General features: G+C 41.8%; 1 protein-coding gene across 2 annotated transcripts; it reads right to left on the reverse strand.

Moving 5' to 3' along the window:
- Nucleotides 1-263: 263 nt before the first annotated feature.
- mbd2 (methyl-CpG binding domain protein 2) lies at nt 264-22,872 on the reverse strand. 2 transcript variants are annotated; one of them, XM_046374993.1, is made up of 7 exons: nt 22,740-22,872; nt 18,520-18,679; nt 15,553-15,693; nt 14,857-14,947; nt 14,601-14,778; nt 9,278-9,405; nt 264-1,023 (listed from the first exon to the last, which is right to left on the reverse strand). In XM_046374993.1, the coding sequence occupies exons 1-6, from the start codon at nt 22,850-22,852 to the stop codon at nt 9,288-9,290; spliced, it is 801 nt and encodes a 266-aa protein (XP_046230949.1). In that variant the 5' UTR covers nt 22,853-22,872; the 3' UTR covers nt 264-1,023; nt 9,278-9,287. The 2 variants fall into 2 exon arrangements, with proteins under 2 accessions (XP_046230949.1, XP_046230950.1); XM_046374994.1 differs by having other exon boundaries at nt 9,269-9,405.
- Between the last annotated feature and the right edge of the window lie 127 nt (nt 22,873-22,999).

Here is a 22,999-nt window from a genome sequence, read left to right on the forward strand (position 1 = left end):
CCCAGAACAGGACAGCACTGCAGCAGCTTTTAACTACCCAGAACACAACTGGTACGTATCCACGAAGCGTGAGTGATGTTCTGACTCCAACTCCAAATTCAAAACACAGACATAAGACTGATGGTGATCTCATTCTCAGAAAAAGAGCAATGAAGTGTATTTCCCAAAATGTTGTTAAGCTGTGTGTAGAGTAGTGATGGTCAGCTTTGTCAGAGCCACAGTCATCTCTCAGCAATTTTTTTTTAAAAAGCACCAAAGGACGATTGTGAATATAATCATTTATTTACTCCAGTCCAAGAAATGTACACGTATGTTCTCTCAAGGTATAAAATTTGTCTTAAATAAGCAATTATTCTATTTCATATTTATGTAAATTCTCATTATTTAATTAAAACCCCTGAAGACTTCTTTAAAACCGACGACAATTTGACACCACAAACAACCAAAATCGTCAAAGAGCTCATTAAGAGTTAGTAGAGTTAGCAAAAGCCGTCCAGCAGTTTGCAACCTGACTTTGGGTTCAATGAGGGCATTGTTCTTTAGTATGTTTTTTAAATTATTATTATTACCTTTATCACATTTATATTGAAAAGAAAAGTGACACAAGATAAGCACCTGCTGTAAAGTTTGTACAGATGACAGATCACAGAGATGATTAAAGGCTTTGGTTGCTGTTAGAAACTGGAAGGTGTTCAACTTATTGCTGCTGTTATATTGCTGTGTTGCAGAGTCTGTCATTGCAGATGTTACTGCAAGAGTTGTTTGTTGTCATATTGTACATGTTGCTGGTGTTTTTGTCATTGCTTATGCCATTATTGCTGTTGCCATTGCTTCTGTGGTTGTTGTGGGGAATCACTTTTAGTTTCCAGATGTTGACAGATGTCCAGTGTGATGTCATCCTGAAAATGGTTTCTGTAACAGGAAGGTTGAAGCAATCGCCCACTTAGTCTTCAGTCTCTGTGTCATTTGCTTTTTTGGTTTGTTGTCTGGATTTAGATGAAGATGATGATGATAAACCTGAGGCTGGTGAGCAAACAGAGAGAGGGAGAGATATAATCACTGATAACGGTTACACTTACAGATTCACAGTTTGTTCCAACAATGAACACAGGAGACACTTTTAACAACCTTTTATTATTCAGCAGACCATCTGAACTGGAAACTCAAGGTTCATCTACTAGTTTGTTCTTTCAGTGGTATCACATGGAGCTTGCTCAGCTGTCAGTGCGATGGCTTTGCTGACATGCAAGCACAGTGATTTATTCCAAAGCACTTTTAGACCTTCCTGTCTGCCTTGGTTTAAAAGTAAACTCCATCACCCTGTGAAGATCATGTGATATCGCTGAAAGCTTGGATAAAGTGAGTAACTGGACCTTGAGTTTCCATCCGTCCATTCATCCGTCTTCTATACTGCTTATCCATCAGGGTCCCGGAGGGCCTGGAGCCTGTCCCAGCTGACTGCGGGTGAGAGGCGGGGTACACCCTGGACTGGTCGCCAGTCAATCACAGGGTTGACACATAAAGGACAATCACACATGCACACATGCACACCTCAGGGCAATGTAGACTAGTCAGTTCACCCCACGTTTTTGGGATTGTGGGAGGAAGCTGGAGAACTCGAGAGAACATGCAAACTCCACACTGAAGGGCCCAGACCGGAATTCATACCACCATGACTTGAGTTTCCATAGTCAAGAATGAGCAGTTTGCATTATAAAAGCTTTTTGCTTTCATGAAAAAGCACTTGAGTTACCGCATCAAAATTGCATGCCTCTGTGCACCAGTTAAGTTTGCATCCACGTCTGTCTAGACTCATATGATATACTATATAGACAAAAGTATACAGACACATCTCTTTATGGGGCTGTCTTTCAGTGGTTGGGCTCGGCCCCTTAATTCCAGTGAAGGGAAATCTTAATGCTTCAGCATACCAACACATTTTTTATATTTGGCATTTGGCATTTTGGACAATGCTGTGCTTCAAACTTTGTGGCTGGAACAAAGATTGCAAGCCAGTCCTTTTTTGTCCAATATCAGTGTCTGACCTCACTACTTCTCTCTCTTCTCATAAACAGACAAAAAACAACATCTTGTGGAAAGCTTTCCCAGAAAGCTGTTATAGCTGCAAAGCTATACCTGCAAAGGTGACCCATTACTTTTGTCTGTGTAATGTATGTGGTGACAATGTTGCAAATAACAATCACATGAAGCTCATTATCATTATAACCATTGAGCTTGTGGTGGACTACAATGCTTCAGATATGGATGTTGATGCAAAGAAGTTACAAATTCTAAAACATGGATGTTTCACACACACCTTCAACCTGGAAGCACAGGAAGATCTATACAATCAGTCTGAGGATGGACACTCAAAATTAGTGTCATCAATTCAGTATCTGATCAAAGGTGAAATATAGTCACAATCTACCCTTCTGTTCATGGGTTTTAGTCTTAAATAACAGACAGAAAACATTACATTGCATTACATTATATCAGAGTGAAGTTGACCTTCGAACTTTTGGACATAGAGTGTCAGCATTTATTCTGTTAAACAACAGTGAAAATTTTTGCCACAATTAGTACATGAATTCTTGAGTTATCACTCAATCACTTCATTCATTTTCAAGTGTATTTCTGTGCTAAATTTGAAGAAATGCCTTCAAAGTGTCCCTGACATATCATATTCACAAGATGGATGGACGGATGGATGGATGAAAAACCATAATACCTGTAGAATGGCTTTCACAAGAATGGAAACATAAAAAGCCAAAAGCCAAACTTCATCAGTGTTTAATGTAGACAAACTGAGTTTTAGATATTTTAATTTTAGAGTTTTGACTTCTGAGTTTAGGTTGTTTTAGTTTTGCTTCTCACTTTACGATTCATGTGGTGGTCTCACCTCCTTTGTCCAGCTTCAGACTGTGACAGCTTTTTTGAAAAAGGAGAAGATTTTTTAAAATTAGGACTTGATTTTAGGGTTAAGGTCAGATTTAGTGTTAGTGTTAATGGATTATATTAAAATGTGTATTCATAAGTAAAGATGTACCAACATCCATGTTAATGATCACTCACGTCTGCACTGATGTCTTCTCCTAATAGACACAGTGTGAACATAATTGTGACACACCCTGCAGAAACCTCTGAATAAAAACCCGCCCCCTACCGCCTTCCCCTATTAAACTCAAATTGACTAAACTTGTCTTAATAAAACCCACTTAATGAAACACTCCACAGAACAAACTGTCTTCTTCCAGCTCCCACAGAACAATAAACATCAGCCTTTGGACCACAAAATGTCCAATTAATGTGGAAAGCCTCCATGCTAATCATTAGCTTCTCCATTAACCCCTCGACACCTCCTCCTTCCTGGTGCATTAATGAGGTAGGCGTGGCTACAATTAGGAACGCTCATCTGCAGAGGCCTTTCGTTTGCACAGAAAACATTTTAATTATACATAAAACACCAGAGTGATGCGTTCACACAGGAAGAGAGCGGGAGTGATACATAATGTTACCATGTTCTCCTCCTCTCAGCTGCACAGTATTTCTCTAATATACATCCATTTTCTAAACCGCTTATCCGCCAGGGTCGCGGGGGAGCTGGAGCCTATCCCAGCTGACTACGGGCGAGAGGCGGGGTTCACCCTGGACTGGTCGCCAGTCAATCGCAGGGCCAACACACAAAGACAAACAACCACACACTCTCACACTCACACCTAGAGGCAATGTAGAGTAGCCAATTAACCTAATGTGCATGTTTTTGGTATTGTGGGAGGAAGCTGGAGAACCCGGAGAAAACCCACGCAGGTACAGGGAGAACATGCAAACTCCACATAGAAGGGCCCAGACCGGGATTCGAATCTGGAACCCTCTTGCTATGAGGCGACAGTGCTAACCACTGCACCACCATGCCACCTATTTCTCTAATATTTAAAACAAATACCACCATAATGAAAATGTCAGAATCAACATTTAAAACAGGCAAGGTTTCGTCCAAATGGCTTTGAAATGTCAGTTATTACGGTAGTCAAATAAAATGAGATGTTATGAATCTGTCTTTCCATTTTCTGTGTGCCATTTTCAGTCCTCCCCTTTCCATTTTGAAAATGTAATTGTGCCATTTTTAATCTATTGTAATATCATTACATTCTGAATCTCTCACCCATTTTCTTTCAATTTTAAGTCTTTATTATTTATTATTATACATATTGTTTTTTATTCCCCCTCCTATCTATTTTTCACCTTTATTTAAACAAATCTTCCCATGTGTCATTTGAATCTTTCATTGTGCCATTTTGAATCCCTTCTTTCTGATTACCGTATTTTTCGGACTATAAGTCGCACTTTTTTTCATGGTTTGGCTGGTCCTGCGACTTATACTCAGGTGCGACTTATATAATAAAATATATACGGTAATTTCACATGTTCACGCTGACAGTCGCGAGGGGGCGCTCTAGGCTGGTGTGCCAGTATCTGCTACGCTCCTGTACCACCGAAAAATTTAAATTTAAACATAAACTTATAAAGACAACTGAGAAAGACTGAACACAAATGCCCCAAAAAGAAAATCATACCCTGCAGATTACAAGCTGCAAGTAGTGAAATATGCAGCCAAAAACGGTAATGGAGCAGCTGAAAGAAAGTTTGTAGTTAGCGAGAAACTTGTGAGGGACTGGCGAAAAGCGGAGGATACTCTAACTGCAATGAAGAAAACCAAAAAAGCTAATCGTGGGCTAAAAGCTAGGTGGCCACAGCTAGAGGAACAGGGTTTGGTAAACTTATGTTGTTTATGTTATAGTTATCTGAATATCTGTTGATGTGTTACATTAACATACCAGACACCCATTCAGCCCGTTGTTCTCTAATCTATTGTTATTACTATAATTTACCGTTCAAGATGTAATGTCTGTTCTTGATCTCTGATTTTATAAAATAAATTTCCCCCCAAAAATGCGACTTATAGTCCAGTGCGACTTATATATGTTTTTTTCTTCTTCATTATGCATTTTTTGGCTGGTGCGACTTATACTCCGGAGCGACTTATAGTCCGAAAAATACGGTAAATCCTGGGAAACTCCATTTTGATCATCCTTTTTTTTTTGCAATTTTCTTCTCTCCTTCTTTTGATGTTGAATCACTCCATCTGTGCTAAAAGCACCCATTTTTTTCATTTTCGTTTCAGTTCCTCATTGTGCCATTGTGAATCCCTTAGTCTTGCACTAGGAGAAGGCAGGTGTTCCTAAACCCACCAAACAGATTTAGTAATAAACTCCTTCACTGTTTCTTGTGCTTTATTGTTTTAGTGTTCCAGTGTATTAATGTGTCTGTATATCAATGTTTTCTTCCTTCAGTGTTCCTTCAGCATTTTCATGTTTCAGTCTGATAATCCTCAGCTCAGTCTTAATTACTCCCTAATAATTAGAAAATCCTGATAATCTGCTGCTTAATCGGGGCAATTCAGCTGACTGACAGCACGCACACACACACACACACACACTCAGCAGTTATCAGCCTGGTGAATGACTTTGAAGCAGATAATTCTCTGTGTCTCAACATCCACTAATTACCAGCAGTTGAAAAATGCTGCAGGAGTCTGAATCAACTCCTCTGGAAATTACAAGCTAATAATCTCACACACACACACACACACACACACACACATTGTGTTTGCATGTATCAAGCAGTCAGAGTCTTTTCTCAGTCAGCCATGTGAATCTTTAGTCTCGATCAGATAAAAACATGTCTGCACCTTTAAAGGAACAGTCCATATTTAGTGAAATCCTCTTATTCCCTTATTCCCCCATTGTGCTGCCAAAACAGCTCTGAAAGGCCACAGGACCTCTAAGGATATTTTGTGGTCACCGGCATCGGTATGTTTCCTCAGAGAATATTGCATTGTGGAGATATGATTAATTTTATTCACTTCACCTGTCAGTGGTTTTAATGTTGTGGCTGATCAGTGCAGACCCAGCATTCCACTATGAGCAAGCGCTTGGCAGTAGTGGAGGGGAAAAACTGATGATGCTAAATTTTCCCAATTCCAATTTTTACTTTACCAAAGGCTCTAAACATTTCATCTACTACTGATGAAAATTAATTTTAACAACAAAAAAATTGTGCTGGACCGGCTTTCCCTGTCTTGTTTTATGTCTCAGTGCAGAAGTAGTGGAAGGAGTGTTACTGCCACTTTTTGTGTCGTGTTCCTAAAGAAAGAGAAGAACATAGAGTCACGGAATAGAAAGAGAATGAAAGAATTTAACTCAGACGTAAAACCAACATGAATAAATTAGCAGGAAACAGCAACAGGAGTCACAGCGGCAGAAAACAAACTAAACACTGAGATTTCCGCAAAGATTTATAACGGTTGTTTCAACAGCTAGAAAGCAGCCCAGGAGACACACACACACACACACACACACACACACACACACTATGTGCTGGTCGCTGCCTTCTCTGGTCCAGCTATAAAAACCCATTAGTAATCACTCCTCGACTCTCAGCGGCTTTTTTCGCCCAAACGACTTCCATCCAGCCAATCTGCATAAATCTGCATTAATGGCCGATTTTCTCTCCGCAGAAAACAAATGTGCTTTAAAAAACGTCTCCTTATCCGTCAGCAGTTAGAGGAAACATCAGAGTGCAGAGACACAAACACACACACACACAATTGCAGCCTGTGTTAACAACAGATATATCATGACAGATATATCAGTACAGCAGCACTTACAAAGAAACTGTGAGTGCTTGACTTGACAAACAAATGCTGATGACTTAGCTATTCTGAGACTCTTGCCAGCGCTGGAGTGGTTCTTGCCAATTTTGCTCAATCAGCCCCCCCAGTATAGCCTCTGTGCATCCTCGTACATTATTGAAAACAATTTGCGAATTCATGCAAATGTCCCTGTAATTTTTTTAAATCTGCTTTTCCTCCCCTCTCGAAATTCAGCTCACAGAGACTTGCTCAGTATAGCTAATGCAGTCCTAATGAAAATTATTTTTTGCTGACTTGGTTATTGAACTCAGATGTGCACTCTCATTGGACGATCAGGGCTGGAAGACACACACACACACAAGTTGGAAAACAAAGTGGTTGTTAGAAAAGAAGTCATGCATTCACTAAAAGATGTCACACAGTGAAAATCATAAGATGAGGAGCTACTGCAAGAAGACAGTTATACTTTATGCAGAAAGACTGTTCATCAGTTTCAGGAGCCAGACTACAGTGGGGAGGAAACGGTGCAGAGGAGGGTGCGAGGTGGTGTGAGGAGACACTGCTGCTACATCATCTGATCAACCAGAACCAGAACGCCAGTCTCTGGAACCTCTGGAGAGCTTGTCCTGCTTTGAATGGGACATTTGGAGCTTCTGTCTGAGGACACAGCGATGCAGTGAATGAACCTACACGTTTGACAAACCATCCTGATTTCAGTGCTGTCTCGTAAGGAAGCAGTAAGGTTAGCAAAGTTCTTTATCTCTTTCATCCAGAATGAATTGCTCAAACACATCCAATCAGAAATATGTGTTAGCCGCCCAGTCTGAATTACCACTATATAAACGAGTCGTAGAATGAAATGATTTTTACATAAGCAAAATTATAGTTACCATGAATTATAATTGTCAACATGTGTTTTACTGGGCTAAGCACTGAATTTTATGATGGATGCTTCACTTGAACATTTTATTTTGAAAATTCTAAAGTCATATGGCAGCAAAAGCTAATGCAGGTAGCAGTCCATCAGATTTGACTTTGAGATGACTTTGTGGGGGAAAAAGAAAAAATACTTTTGCAATGTATTTTATGTAGATTTTGAAGTGTCACATTGGAAACGTTTGATGGAAATGGCATAATCCTTCAAAATCCCAGTTTGGTTTGGTCCCCCCCCCCCCCCCCCTTTTGGCAACATTTCAAGAGTTCATTTCAGGTTTGCTTAACAATTAGATGGAAACCCAGCAACTGAAAGTAGTCTGTAGCCTGCTGCGCCGCCCTGTTACCACAGCAGCCCTGACCTGGATAAGTGGCTGGGAAATAGAGGGATGACGGTTGGATATGTGAACTTCTGAAAGTAAATATTTTTAAATTTGGTTTTGTTTACGAGCTCTGCAGAGTGAAATGTGAGCAATAACCAAACAAATGGTTATACAACACACATATGTGCACACATATCACATTAACCATTAACACACACACTCACAACAACAAGTCCACAGCTCATCAATCACACACACACACACACACACATAGTCTGCTGCATGGCTGAGTTTCAATCAGATGCCAACAATTCCATAAGCATTCACAACAAGTCCGTCCCCTCACACACACACGCAAATGCACACACACGTATACACACACACACACACACACACACACACACACACACACACGGTCAGATTGGTTGTACTTTTGCATGATTCAATCTGCAGCCCAGACATTGAGTAACTCGTGTCCTATCAGTGGTACATTAGGAGTTCAGTAGTTCTGCTCTTAGTTGAGTAGTTAAGTAGTAAACTGATTCAATAGTTTGGTACTTGTTGCGTGTTACTCTCTCTTCCCATTTCCTGTCTGCCTCGTCGTCTCACTCTGTCCGATAAAAGCAAAAAAAGTTCCCAAAAAATGTTAATCTTAGCTAATATTAAGATTAATCTTAAAATCAAAGAAAACGTGAAGCAACAATCTCATTTCCTGAAGAGACCCCTTGTCTAAAGTTATGAATTATGTAACTACGTCCATATACTTCAGGACTGAAGCCCTGCACTCCCATAGAAAGCAATGGTCCCTGTGGTCCACATATCCAGGTACTGGATCTGTCTGTGCACGAAGCTGCTGTGTGGTTAGTAAATGTGCGTGGCATGATGTCAGTTGTGTGCTACTCTGATAATAAAACCAAAACTAGAACCCTTTTGTTATATTATTGTAGTATTGTAGTGAACTGTAGAGGCAGACTTTTCAAACCACCTGCTCTTTTCTTTTTCGTCCTTACTCTGACAGATTGTGTTTCTGACTGATGTGCGCCTCATCTCCGCCCGCCTGAAAGCAGGTTGTGTTACCATGACAACCAGCTAATGTTAGCTATCATATCTCCAAACCCATCTGCAGCTCAGTACAAAGTACAAATCTTGTGGAACACCTGTCCGGCCTTGTCAGCAGGCATGAAGAATTAACTGAAGTCGAAGCCAAAGAAAGTGCAGAGGCCTCTATTTGAACAATAAAACTAAAAATAGATGTGTCTTTGCACTGCTTATAGACACACTTAATAATAATGCAGTTCACCTGTCCCACCTGTCCATCTTTAAGCCGTCTTCCCCTCCAGCAGCTCTCGGGTGTTTTCGGCGGCCCGCGCCAAACTGTCTGCCATCAGTGCCTCCTCTAGACTCCTCCTGGCCTGGTAAACTTTCAGCTCCTGTTCCCTGCACACACACACACACACACACACACACAGGTGGGAGGGAATGTCTTATTATGAGCCCAATATCCACAGTCTACTGATACACTGTCTGCACAACTATTTTAGATTTTTTTCACAAATCAATATATTAGTAAAGTATTGCTTAATGCCAAGGCCAAGCACAATATAACCATTTCTCAGTCAATGGAAATTAAATTCTGGTTAGCGTGTGTCATTTAATGTCAGTTTTGTTTAACAGTAAAAGACTATAGCCAATAAACATGAGAAGAAAGAAACATAAACACCAACAAAGACTCTTTCCTTTACAATCTTAATTATATTGAATGTTCAAAATAATAAATACATACAGTCTGTAAAATGCACAGTTTATCAGGTGGGTGGTGCTAGAGGGGTGGTGTCATTTAAATCTCATACAGATTCCATCCACCTTTTTTCTGGATTGGGCCCCTTAGCTTAAGTTAAGGGAGATTTTAATGTTATAACATGCAACTTTTATCTGTAATAGAGTACTTTTACTCTGTAGTATTGCTCTTTTTACTTAGGTGAAAGATCTGAGGACTTCTTCCACTACGGCAGGAAACAAATTAAACTTATCATGTCTGCTTTTAAGGTTATTTAGTTTCACACTGATGTGTTCATCTATAAGAGGAACCCAGAATAGCAGGGTGTCCACATACTTTTGGCCACATGGTGTATTTGCAGTGAACTCAGACGACTCCCTAAGAGTCAACATTAGTCGGGTGTTTGTTTCTCCTTGCTGTCACAGACTCACAGAAGACGTCTGCCGTCTCTTCTCAAAACCAATGAAAGACAAAGACGCACAGAGAAGAGACAGAACTGGCTCTGTCATCTCAGACAGAATCTGGATTAACCAACAGCCTGACAGGGATGCAATCAGACTCGGTCATGTTATACAAGGCTGTCTGCTTCTTTTAAGAAAACAAACATAAAAGTGAAAAATTTAGAGGTTAAATCATGAAATTGAAATCATGAACACAGGAAAAGGGAAATTAGAAACAAAATAAAAAGAGACATGCCAGTGTGATGTGACAGAGGAGCGAAAAGGAGGAGGGAGAATGAAGTGGAGGTGGAGGGAGAGGAGAGGAGAGGAGAGGAGAGGAGAGGAGAGGAGAGGAGAGGAATGAGAGCGATTTAGGATGACAAGCACATTCAACTGGAGAGAGAGGGGGAAGAGAGAGAGAATTGGAAATTAATGGAGGGGAGAGATAAGAAAAGACGGAGGAGGAGGAGAGGAGGGAGATAGGCTGGAGGGAGGGAGGGAGGTATCGGAGGTATAGAAGAGGAGAGGAGACACAGGGAGGAAGAGTAGGAAGGGGTAAAATGAAATGAAAGAGAAAGAAGGAGATGGGAAACAAAGGAAGGAAAAAGACAAGAACGCAGTACTGGAACATCGGAGCAATGAAGGAGGGATGGGAAAAGAAGAGGATGAAAGAAAGACTAAACTATTAAAGGAAGGAGGAAAGGGTGAATGGAAGAACACAACAAGGAAGGAATGAAAATAAATGGGATGAAAAGGAAACTGAATAGGAGGGGAGGAGATATTAAATGAGAGCGAGGTGGATGGAAGAAAGGAGAGGACTGAGTAATAAGGGAATAAGATAGGGAAGGAGGAAAGGAAATAATAGAAGAGAAGACAAAAGTAAGGATGGAGGGAAGGAAGAAAAAAATACGGACACGTGACCGAAAAAGAGACAAAAGGTGAGGAGACAGACCTACGGGAGAGGAGAAAACAGGGGGACAAAAAAAGGAAATGAGGGAGTAAAGAAGAGAAGCAATAGAAAGGAAGGTCAGGAGAGGAGAGGGAGGATGTAGTGATGTATTCCAGTGATTCTGCTGTAATGGCTTCGGCCAGCTGTTCTCTACTCAGTTTTATACTGGACCCACACACACACACACACACACACAGTCAGTCAGTGTGTGTCCCCACAGTGCCTCCTGCTGTCAGGTTGTGGTAACTGCCTCTGCTTACGGTGGTTTATTCATTTAATTAGAGACGAGAGAAGAGTGGAGAGCACTGAAAAAACAACAACACTGGACAGGATTATCAGCTCTTAAACATTTCTTCTGTCCTTTGTGGAAACAGACATGATGTCAATTCATGTTGGAAGAGTTCTATCATGTCCTTCATTACTTCTCAAAAGGGGCAACACAAAACATGCCAAAAAGTATTGGTTATACACACTTTAGCTCTTTAGTTGTACATTTTAAAAACAACATAGTAAAGTTACAATCCATAACCAGTTCACTAATCATCTTTGAGTCCAGGTGGGCGTTTGAGCCAAATTTGAAGAAAATTCCCTCAAGGCGTTCCTGAGATGTCGCATTCATGAGAATTGGACAAACGGATGTATGGACAACCCCCAAAACCCCCAGAGCTACTCCAGCACAGAGTAGCAGCAATAATAACATAATATCAACAACGGCTGTCCGGAAAAGCAAAATCAATCTTAAAGCTGATTGGATAATTGAGGTAAATGTAACCTGTAGCTTGTGTGTCCTCTGATGTCTGTAAATAACAATCATTTTTGACTAACTACTGACTCAGCAGCTGTTTCAGCAGCCACCTGGATGTTATTTTGAATCACAAGTTTGTTGTAAATCCCCAAATGTGACTGTGGTGACGGCTGCTTTTCTTCATCCTCCTCCTCCTCCTCCTCCTCCTCCACTTTCATGCAACATTAGTCATCATCTCTCATCGTCTGTCTCCTCTCTCATCACACTCCCGTCCTCCTCTCTTCCCTGTAACTTATGACTTCCACTACCCAGCATGCATCAGTCATATGCACACATGTAATTTGTCCCAGGCTGAAGAGGGAGAGGCTGGATTCATCAATTCAGGGTTTTATCAAGGGGGGGGAAGACATGTCTTTTTACGTGTTTCTGTGATATTAAATTGTTTATACACGCAACACTGCTTAGATACTCATGACAATTTGAAAAGAAATATATGTCTGTAGCTGTTGGTGAGCTCCGAAACACATGGAAGCCACAGCAACAAGGCCAGACGCGTCCTGTTCTAATTATGGAGATGGTAGCTCTTAAACTAAAACAAAAGTATTTTTAGGAGGACACCAAAGAAGTCATTTTGGCGTTACACCCATTGCTCAGCCTTACAGCCTGCCTGACTGGCCAATAGTAGTCAACATGTGGCCTTGTTTCTGTTGTTTACGGCCATATTGAGAATTCAAAATCGTTTGGGCTCATAGAATCTTGGGGGGTTGTGTTCTTTCAAGAGATGTGTAGTTAGTCACAGTGATGTGAGTATGCTACGGGGTACTGTGCAGTTTGCGTTGACCAAACTTGGACTGTTTCACATTAAAAGACAATGTCATTTCGCTTTTGAGGGCATAAGTGGCAATAACATGATACTGCTAAAGGCTAAGTCACAGTGCAATAATGGCACAAGTAAAGAAGAGTCATTAAGTCAGTGAACTGAGCCCTGTTTTGCACCGAATATCATGGCGTTTCATGGCTTATGAATTTGATTGTCTTCATTGTTTTTTTTTAGAAGTGAAACAGTTTCACACAGGTTAAAAGTTTAAGAAACCATGAGTTTCAAAGCCATCCGATGCAACACGATGTAATGTACTGGTATGAATACTTCTGAAGAAGTTACAGGGACAGCTATACCACCAAAGATTAGTCCAAATCATACTGCACAATACAAAGGTTCAAGGCTCACAGTAAGAATCTCCAGAGCAAAACAGCTGAGAGTTACAGCAGAAACCCAGTTACATCCTGTTAAACTTAATAGTTTGGGAAAAAACAAATGCGACTGAAGGTGCTGATGCCACCCATTAAGCAAGAGCTTGAGATGAATAGACAATTTCTTGTGATAATTGGCAGCAGTGGTGGCAAAACAACATCAGTACTGTTCATTAACATACTAATGATTACTTTGGTCAGAAGGAGGAGGGTAGTTAAAAAGACCAAAGGGACAGCACACTAGCCTCATTAGCTAGCACTGCATGTCATCATCAGGCTCTTACGCAGTCTGTTCTTAACAGGACTGTTGGGCTGTTGTTTCGCTTAGCTGTCTAGCAGAAAAGGTACAACCATGGAACTGGGGGACAGGGGATACAGTTCCTCCTCTGATCTGACAGTGGAGGTGGTAATAGGGCCTAATTCATGTCTGCGTAACAGTGTGAGCGTGTCATGTGTGTGACAAACCACTGGGGGGAAAGCAGCTAGCAATTAGCAGCTAATTCAACAGCAACCAAAAATGGCAGCAAAATGGGACAACAGCGAGGTCAGGGAGCTCCTTACCCTCAGAGCAGAAGACGAAATCAACCGAAACACAAAAGGGACAGCAAATGACTGTTATTGGCAGGTTAGGCTTTTGTTACTGTTGAGAAAGTGCTGCCCTTTATGTATGCCATACATCCCACTACATCATGCATCTTTTGCTTTCAGAACGCTGACATGTTACCTAAAAACACACACTGGGGTGGCATTATGCTGCTTTTTGGTTAAGCGTAAAAATACAAAGCCAGTGTAGCAAAGGCTCCTCAATCGCTGCAAAAAATAAATAAATAAATAAAATAGAATAAAAGAGCTACAGTCATCCAATTGGCACCATTAAAAGCATGCCGAATTACCAATTAGTAGTTCCAGATTGCAGTGTAGACGGACTGGATTACTTTAAGACTGAAGAAGACTTCAAAAATGTGATGATTAGCAGATAATAAGGAGAAGTACAAATTTTGGCCGAAACTGCGACAATCGTGCAATAAGAGTTTTAAATTACGAGTCGATATGTGGAACAAACTACAATAACTGACTTCCTGTCGTTTCACATCCCCCCATGTTGATGTCCCATACCCCTCAGAGAGCTCACCCACAGTTTAAACAGCCCTGCTTTAAATTCATTCCGAGAGCTCAAACCTAACAGTTTCAGCTGTTATAGGTCACAGCTCCTCCTACTTGGTTGAACTATGAAAGTAACATTCATTGCAATATGTTCCAAGATTGCCATAAAGAGTGACAACACAAACACCAAACTCTCCCAGAATGTTTACATCAACATATTAACATGCATTCAGCCCTGAAGTTTCTTCTTTAGGTTAAAACACCACTACATGCTGAAGTGAGTTTCAAAATAGTCACTTTTCAAATAAAGCAGTGAAAATAGTGACCGTGGGACAAAAACGTAAATACGAAGGCCGCGTCTCTCACCGGATGTGTTCGTCAGTGACGGTGAAAGCTTTGCAGAGCGGCTGGGATGTGTTCAGCCAGATGGCTGGGTTCTTCTCAGCAGCCACAGACGTCTGTCCCGTTATTGGAGCAGAGCTCATATGCAGAGCGCTAGCGATGGCCGAGAGCAGAGTGTCGTCGCTGGAGTCTGGACCGACACCTGCAGACAGAGAGAGGCCAGAGGTCAGACGGCAGAGCTGGAGCAGGGTGTGCATTCAGGTCGATGATGGAGACTCACTCTGCAGTCCTTTGGGCAGGTCCATGGTCCGCAGGACTTCCTCTGTGACGTCTGATGACCGTAGACCTTTCAATCTCCTCTCCCAGAACAGCTGCAGGCAAACAGACAGTTACGTAGTGTGTTGACGGGTTACACTGTGCCTGCAGCAGCTGCATGTGTTGATATGCCCTTTAACATCTGTCTGCATACCAATACTTGTACCCACTCCATCTTTTATTAGACCTGTCAGTGAAAAGAACAGCGTAGAACACCTGCACCACTAATTCATTACATGCACCTGCAGACCATCATTACTGTATGATTACTGGCATACACAGTCGCAGTCATTAATTTACAGAGCTCATACTGAAACAGATTTCACTTCACTTTTTCTCTCCTTTTGACAACATCCTCCACTTCCTCCTTGTTTCCATTCGGGGTTTTTTTCTCATTTCTCTTTTTCACTGTATTCACACTGTCTTTCATACCTATACAGAACTAGCAGTGCGCTGCATGTGAATGTGTGTGTGTGTGTGTGTGTGTCATGTGCTTTTCCCATGACATCTCAGCACCCTCTAGTGGCCACAGTCACTATGACAACTTGATTATTTTCCATCATTGCTTGTGTAACAGACTGACCTCAGCCTCAGGTATTACTATGCTGATACCTGTGTATGTGTATGTGTGTGTGTGTGTGTACGTGTGAGTGCTTCTCACCTGTCTAGGCTGCTCGGACCCTCTCTGAGGGTCTGACTTCACCTTGTTGCCGGGGTGACTCGTAACCTTGGTAACGGGCTGTTTAAAGATGGATGCCGTCTGTCTGATTGGCAGAGCTGTGTTCAGGTCTGGTTTACCTCCCTGGAGAAGACAGAGACAGTGTGTTGTTGACATGTTCTCTTATACTTTCCTTTTAATTGCACCTCATTGCATCATTGCATCCATCTTTCTTTCCTTCCTTCCTCAAAATGAGACAGAGAGTGATATGCAGTTGAGCTTAAAGGGTTAACTCTAAGCTGAGGTTTCACAAATAACAACAGGAGTTGTGTGTGTGCGTGTGTGTATATGTGTAAGTCTGTCTGTACTCCCAAGTAATGATGTGTGAAGAGCAGCAGCGCAGAGTTACAAACCGTGTCAATAAAGCATGCACACATACACATACACACATACACATACACACACTATCACATTATTTCTGACCTACTGAAGCATGTTGATGTTGGTTGTATTTAAAATAACGCATCTCAACAGCTATTCAGCTCTGATGGGGCTGGTGGAGCTGGGAGGATATTAGTTAAGCTTAGCGCAAAGACTGGAACCTGGAGGAAGCCACAAGCCTGACCCTGTACCTAAGTGACAATCCACTGTATCTTGTTTGTTTAATCCATACACAAATAGAAATGTAAACACAGCAGTTCAGTTTGTGGGGAAGTTTTGTGCCCGAAGAACATCGCTCACTTTGGATTGAGCCATGCTAACAGTTTGACCCTGCATTCAGTGTTTAGGAGAAGCTAGGTTTAACACACCCTGACTCTTTCTCCATACAAATACGTGAACACACAAATTAACCTCAACTCAAAGTCCACTTCGTAACTTTCCTGAACGTCCAGCCGTATCTTACGTTTTCGTCAGCGACATTTGGTAACACCAGATATCCTGTGCTGCTGGTCACACCAGACTGAGTAAGGCTGCAAAAAGCACCAAAGCCCTGAGTGTGCTGAACCAAGCAAGGATGCATGTTATTAGTTTATTTTTATTTGAATTCAGCCCAAAATGAACCCGTCAGCTGGTTTGCCAAATGCAAATAAGTCCAAAGATGAAGAATGTGACTTTTCATTTATAGCAAGAACGTGTTATTTTTTTTTAAAGGTTTCAAACTCTCGCCTGGACTATAAGTTTGCACTGGTTATAAATAAACATTGACAAACCGCTTGGTGGCCTAAAGCATAAGTCCATATATAATCCTTTAGCAGAAGTGTCTGGAGCTGTCCTAAATATGTAAACAGATAGGGATATTTTCCACAGGTTACCAAAGTTCAGCAAGCACTCTTACTTCTAAAAGCATCACTTTGAAACTTTTTGGCCTTTGAAGATTGATTTTTCTGTTGTGAGACATTTCGTACCCAGGGGATGAACTCTTTAAGATTTGAATGAACCCGTGACCTTTCCTCAGAACAAACGTTACATTTTCATCAGTGTGTTGTTCTTCCTGTCCAGTACTTTCATATTGTGGCTGTAATGTTCCACAGATGTTCTGTGTTCCTTATGAGGGTAACAAGAGTGTGTCTAAGGAGGAAATTACACCTGATGCTCATACCTGCTCGTCCTCAAGCTTCCCCCTTTCCTCCATTCACTCTTCATTTCCTTGCTTTCTTCATTTATTAATTACTCCTGATTTTTTGTCAGTGCACGTGTGTGTGTGTGTGTGTGTGTTCATTTGAAAGAGCTCTGAGAAGTTGTTTGTTTCCACATAGTGTTGTGTGGGAGGAGTCAGTGCTGCTGTTATCTTTGGTACAAATGCTGCTGCACAAACACAAAACAACACACACAGACATGCGCAGAAGCATGTCAGCACACACACTTGACCTCTCTCTCTCTCTCTCTCTCTCTCTCTCTCTCTCTCAAACACACATACAAAAGCACACACACAGCAGTCTGATCTGTGTGAGCGAAGCATATTACCGCAGCAGCACTGGCATGCCTGTTAGCATAGCTCAAACCATGGAAAATCCTGCTTTCTGATAAGGAGTTCGAGTCTGTTGAAATCATATAAACAAACACCTCAGACATGGTTCTGGTCATCGGTATAATCACAATCAGAGCTCAAGGTATATCAAATATATGGTTACCATAGCAACAGCACTGATGCTTTTAGGCTCATTAGAATCTGTTGGTATTGGGGGAGGATTTATCCTCGCTGAGTCAGGTTTGATACTACATGTGGTGTGTGTGTGTGTGTGTGTGTGTGTGTGTGTGTGTGTGTGTGTGTGTGTGTGTGTGTGTGTGTGCGTGCGTGTCAGCTGACCCAGGTTGGATGATCATTCAAATTTAATTAGATGGATTCCAGAACATGTTAATGAGTCCCATCTGCCCACAGTGAGGTTTGTTTGGAGATAAATGTGACGCGGTCGGTTGGAGGACTGTGGAAATAATTTACAATAAATACACTGTTTACCAGAGCTGTAGTCATGTGCACGACACTGGGACAAGTCCAAGTCAAAACACTCATGAGAGCTAGAGCTGATTAGTTGATTGATCGATTAGTTGATCAGTTGATTTAGAGTCTTAAGTGAAAGGATCTGCTTTGTTATTTAACAGTAATTGAATCTTTGAGTATTGGACAGGTGAGTCGGGCAAAAGGACCAATCTGAAGACGTCGCTTTGGCTTCAGTTTTTCTGACCTTTTATGAGTGTGAACATAATCAACAGATTAATCAGTACTGAAAATAATCATTCAAGGCAGCTCTGTGGTACAAGTTAACAAGACCAAATCACATGAAAGATGAGAGTCTGTTTGAAGACAGACTCATCGCACTCCTCATCTTTACTGAATGAGTGTTTGCTAACTGACCTGCTGAACTGTGAGCCTACTGCAGGACCTGCTGTTAATCTGATAATCTGATAACACAAAACTCAAGCACACAGAACCACAGCCCTCCCCCCACAGGTGGGATCCATCCGTGTTACCTTGGACAAGCTGAGCGGGTCATGTCGCAGCCTCTGTTTGTTCTTCTGCAGTTTTCCAGGCATCATCTTCCCCGTTCGGAAGTCGAAACATCCCAAATCCACAGTGTTTCCAAGGTAACGGGACAACTGAGGCTTACTCCTGAACTTCTTCCCTGATGGACTGGAGGAAGCAAGGAAGGAAGAGTAGAAGGAAAGAAGGAAGGAAGGAAGAGGGAACGAAGGAAGGAAGCAGAAGAGAGATGATTATGTGAATGATTAAAGGAAATCTAATTTTGAAACAGCAAAAAAGATCATTTACAGATGTTTGATTGGCATGGAGTAAAGTTATCATAACAGACCCTGTGACCACAGTGAAAACAGCTACCGAACTGTAGAAATCTTAAAGGTCTATAGGTCTATAGGCCGCAGCAGCAGCCAGCTAGCTTAGCTTAGCACAGAGAAACGCAGGTGAAACAGATGGCCTGGAAATTCATTTACCAGATCCTGTAAAGCTCACTAATTAAAAAGCTATATCTCATTTGTTAAATAGAAAAGCAGAAATGCAAAACAAACGACGTGCCAAACAACTTCTTGGCCCTGAGCCATTCCCAGACATCCAGCTGAGACTCCAGGAAGTTACTGCTCCACTTGCAAACATAAGCTCGAACTTACTCTGTACCACGCATGGTGAACCTGTCACCTGCAAGCTGTAAGCTATGATATCACACCTGACACCAGCAGCAACTGTCAACAGTGACAACCTCATTCACTGCCCTGCACTAACTCATGTGTGTAACTGAGGAGCCTCAATGGCACACAGTAAGGCACCTCCAAGTCCCTATCCTGATCTGAAGCCTAATTCCAATCTTAAAGGAACAGTTCACCCAAAAATGAAAACTGAGTCATTATCTACTCGCTTAATGGAAAATCAGGTGATATTTATTAGTCCACAAAACGTAACTGGGGCCTCACAACAAAACTTCAGCATTCAGCATTTGCATTCTCCTCCAACAGCTGAAACAGATGGAGACTTGTTTCAAAATGTTTTTTTTTAAAAAAAATAAAAATACAACAAAACATAAAATGGCTCTATACAGACAAAAAGTCATTGTCAGTTCCATGACCCCAAATTGATATGAAGATATCTACACCACATGTAAATGCACTTGAGCTTGTGCACCCATTACAGATGGCGGAAGAGCTACAGTGAGGATTTGGGCTTAAAAAAGGTTTAAATAATGTCTTTTTTAAGTTACTTTGAGATCTCTGTGCTTCTGGAGACGTATGCCAAACGAGCAGTATGGATTCATTTTATGTTTGTTTGGGCTGGTTTGTTTTTTTGGGAGGGTTTTCTGTACTTTTTAAGACAAGTCCCCTTCTTTTCCACAGTAGATAATAACATAATTTTTTTTTTATTATTGAGTAAATTGTTCCTTTAACTATAAAACAAGGCCTGAATCCTCAAACAGCCCTTTGAAGAAGCTGATGAAGTTTAGACCAGACAAAATGTCCTCGCTTTGTCTTTAAACATGTCTTCCAAGGTCTCAAAAGGTCTATAAGTGTATTTGGTCCCCACAGAGATAGAAGTACAAGAGAGGACACCACACACAGTCATTCAGCTGTGTCTGACATGTAGGTCAGCAGCAACGAGGCAAAGATCAGCGGCCGTGTGCGTGTGCGTGCATGTGTGTGTGTGTCATACATATTGTGTTTCATCTTGCTCCAGCTCTTGACTGAAGCTATACGACTACGCTGGCTGAAACATTCGAATCGATCCGTGATTAGTGAGTGTATCGCAGATGTCACGTGAATCCGAACTGAAAATAAAATGTGTGTTTGAAGAAACCACACTGAGCCTGCAGAGGCCCCAGCAGGGTGTTGCTGCTCTTCCAGTAAGTCAACCTGCTGACTGGTCTCCTTACTGGAACTGATGAGTCACATTACAAAACAAACTGAAAGTCAAGTCCCAGCTCTGAACTGTTGATCTCCTTCATGTTAAAGGTTCAGGATGTGACGACGCTCAGATGTTTCTGACTCTGAGCTGTTAATCTGATTGAGCCGCGCCTCCACCGCTGATCAACAGGAAGTGAACGCAGCCTCTGAAAACAGCAGACGGCTCTGCGGTGTCGCAGCCTCACCACAGACCTGCGCTGGGAGTGACATCATTTCCTCTACAATCAAATGCAGCAGTGGCTGGTGAAAAGACGGAATAAGGAAGAGCACAGAAGCTAAAACAGACTGAACTTTTATCCAGTTCAGATAAGAGATGGAATGACATGTGATGGTTACTGAGGCAGGGAAACACAGACAGACAGACAGAGAAACAGAAGGGACTTAAATGTTAAATGTCGGTGCCTAAGTTCTCATTTCTGTGGGAACTGAACAAACTTTTTCTCAGTTTCACAGGACAAATGATATGTATGGGAAAAGTGCATAACAAATTTAACAGAACTGACACTGTAACTTACTCATTACTGATAAATTTCTTTTACAAATGAAAAGTGAAATAGGGTGAACAAAATATGAACCGTCTGTCAGTAATACACAACACAGTTCACCACAAACTACATCCTCCGAAATCCGAAACAGTTTGAACGAGACGTGAGCGTTACGGCCGTCAGAAAGGCATTTTACTGCAGGACTGTTGGATCAGACTGCATGAGCTTTAGCTGAGTGGACCTGATAAAGCGGCAGTTAGATTCAAAATAGAAGAAAAAAGGAACGCAATAACGCAAATAACAGAAAACAAATCATTTAGCCTCAATACTTCAGCTGTAAGTTAGAATGTTAATGTATTTTCCAATTCAACAGAACTCGTTTAAAATAAATACAATCACTGGAATGACCAGTTTGATAACGTGACTGGTCATCCATGTAATCGTTTAGTTAAACGACAGACACTTTACATGTACATACACACAACAACGGCACTCACACAGCTTTCTATGAGCACTGGCCACCGGCAAGTAGTCATGAGTTACATGCCTATCAGTGTGTTTCAGTCATGCCCCACATGCTCTGTATGAACGTGTGTGCGCGCTCAGCTGGGATGTGACTAAAAAATAGCAAACCAAATGATGGCTAAACACCTTAAGGATTGTATTGGTTGCACTGCCAGAGAACATTGGTGGCACAGACATGACAAGTGCCACAGTAAGCAATAAAAAGTCCAGTTCAAGTGCGGCTTTTTTCCATTCACCCCAGACAGATGTTTATGGGCTCAATGAATGTAAGGTAATGAAAGGTATGAATGAATCATTCTTTATATGCATCGCACTTTTTACAGCAGAGCCATCTTTAAGACGTATTGCAAATGCACAGCAAAACAGGAAATGTTGTCTAACTAACAGGCCGACGGAATATGGAGAAAATGTAGACCAAGCTTCAGCCACACACTTAAATTTGTGGGAAGTTTTTTTTTTTTTTTTTTTTTGCTATCAACCAATTATGGAAACTAATTTCAGATGGTCAAAATCATGCTTTAAAAACCAAACTGAACTGCATCATACATGTTATCCATGGCTAAACTGCACAAGCAGCACCGTTCTCCTTTATAATAATTCACTACATGTTTACGAGGCTGACCACGCAAACTCATGTAAATGTGAAATAATCAAGATCAGGGTAGAAGATGGAATAAAGAGGACGACCAAATTTGGGATTTTACAGCCCAAATTTTTCTGCAGGTCAGGTGGGAGGTGATGGCGTGCCCCAGAACCCCCCCCCCCCTTCACTGGCTTGTTTATCCTCACCGGCTGGCTACTTCACATCCTTGTGCAAAGCCACTTTTTTTATTAGTATACATCCGATTTACACACAGAGTAATTGAATAGTCGAATAAAACAGGAGGGAGGCATCAGGACCTCAGGAATCCTGGCTACTGCGTTCGATTAACCGTCAGCGCCAGTTGTTGACAACCACAGAGCCACAACGTAAAGCCGTACAGGTATATGAATTAAACATTTGTGGAATACGATGAGGATGAACAGTTTGCGCTTCACACTGTGCTGAGCACCACTGTGGAGACGCTGTGAGCAGCTACACACAGATGATAGGCTGTAACGTTACGCTACATTGTAACTTCTCTGACAGTAACTGAGTCACTTCACAATTTTAGCAGCAGAAGTGCGTTCAGAACTGATGATGACAGCCAAAGTCATTAACCACAGGATGACGATCGATCACCGGTTTACTGTGGGGCTGGACTGATCAGTGACTGATCGATGAGTGTGACGGAGTACCTGTAGTAGTAGACGTCGCTCTTTCCAGCGCTCAGTCCGGACTTCCTGATCACTTCTTCTTTCTTCCAGCCGGGCGGCAGAGCAGGACAGTCCGTCCTCTTCCTCTCCATCATCACACGCTTATCGATCCCACAAGTAGGCGCCGATCGGATCAATCGATCACTCAGTAAACACCGATAAGAACCCCGCTTACAAACAGCGTGGTAGTAAACCCAGCGGAGCAGCAGCCCGGGCGGACCGACGTCACGGACGTTACGTTA

This window comes from Scatophagus argus, chromosome 20, assembly GCF_020382885.2.
Source record: "Scatophagus argus isolate fScaArg1 chromosome 20, fScaArg1.pri, whole genome shotgun sequence".
NCBI classification, from domain to species: domain Eukaryota; kingdom Metazoa; phylum Chordata; class Actinopteri; family Scatophagidae; genus Scatophagus; species Scatophagus argus.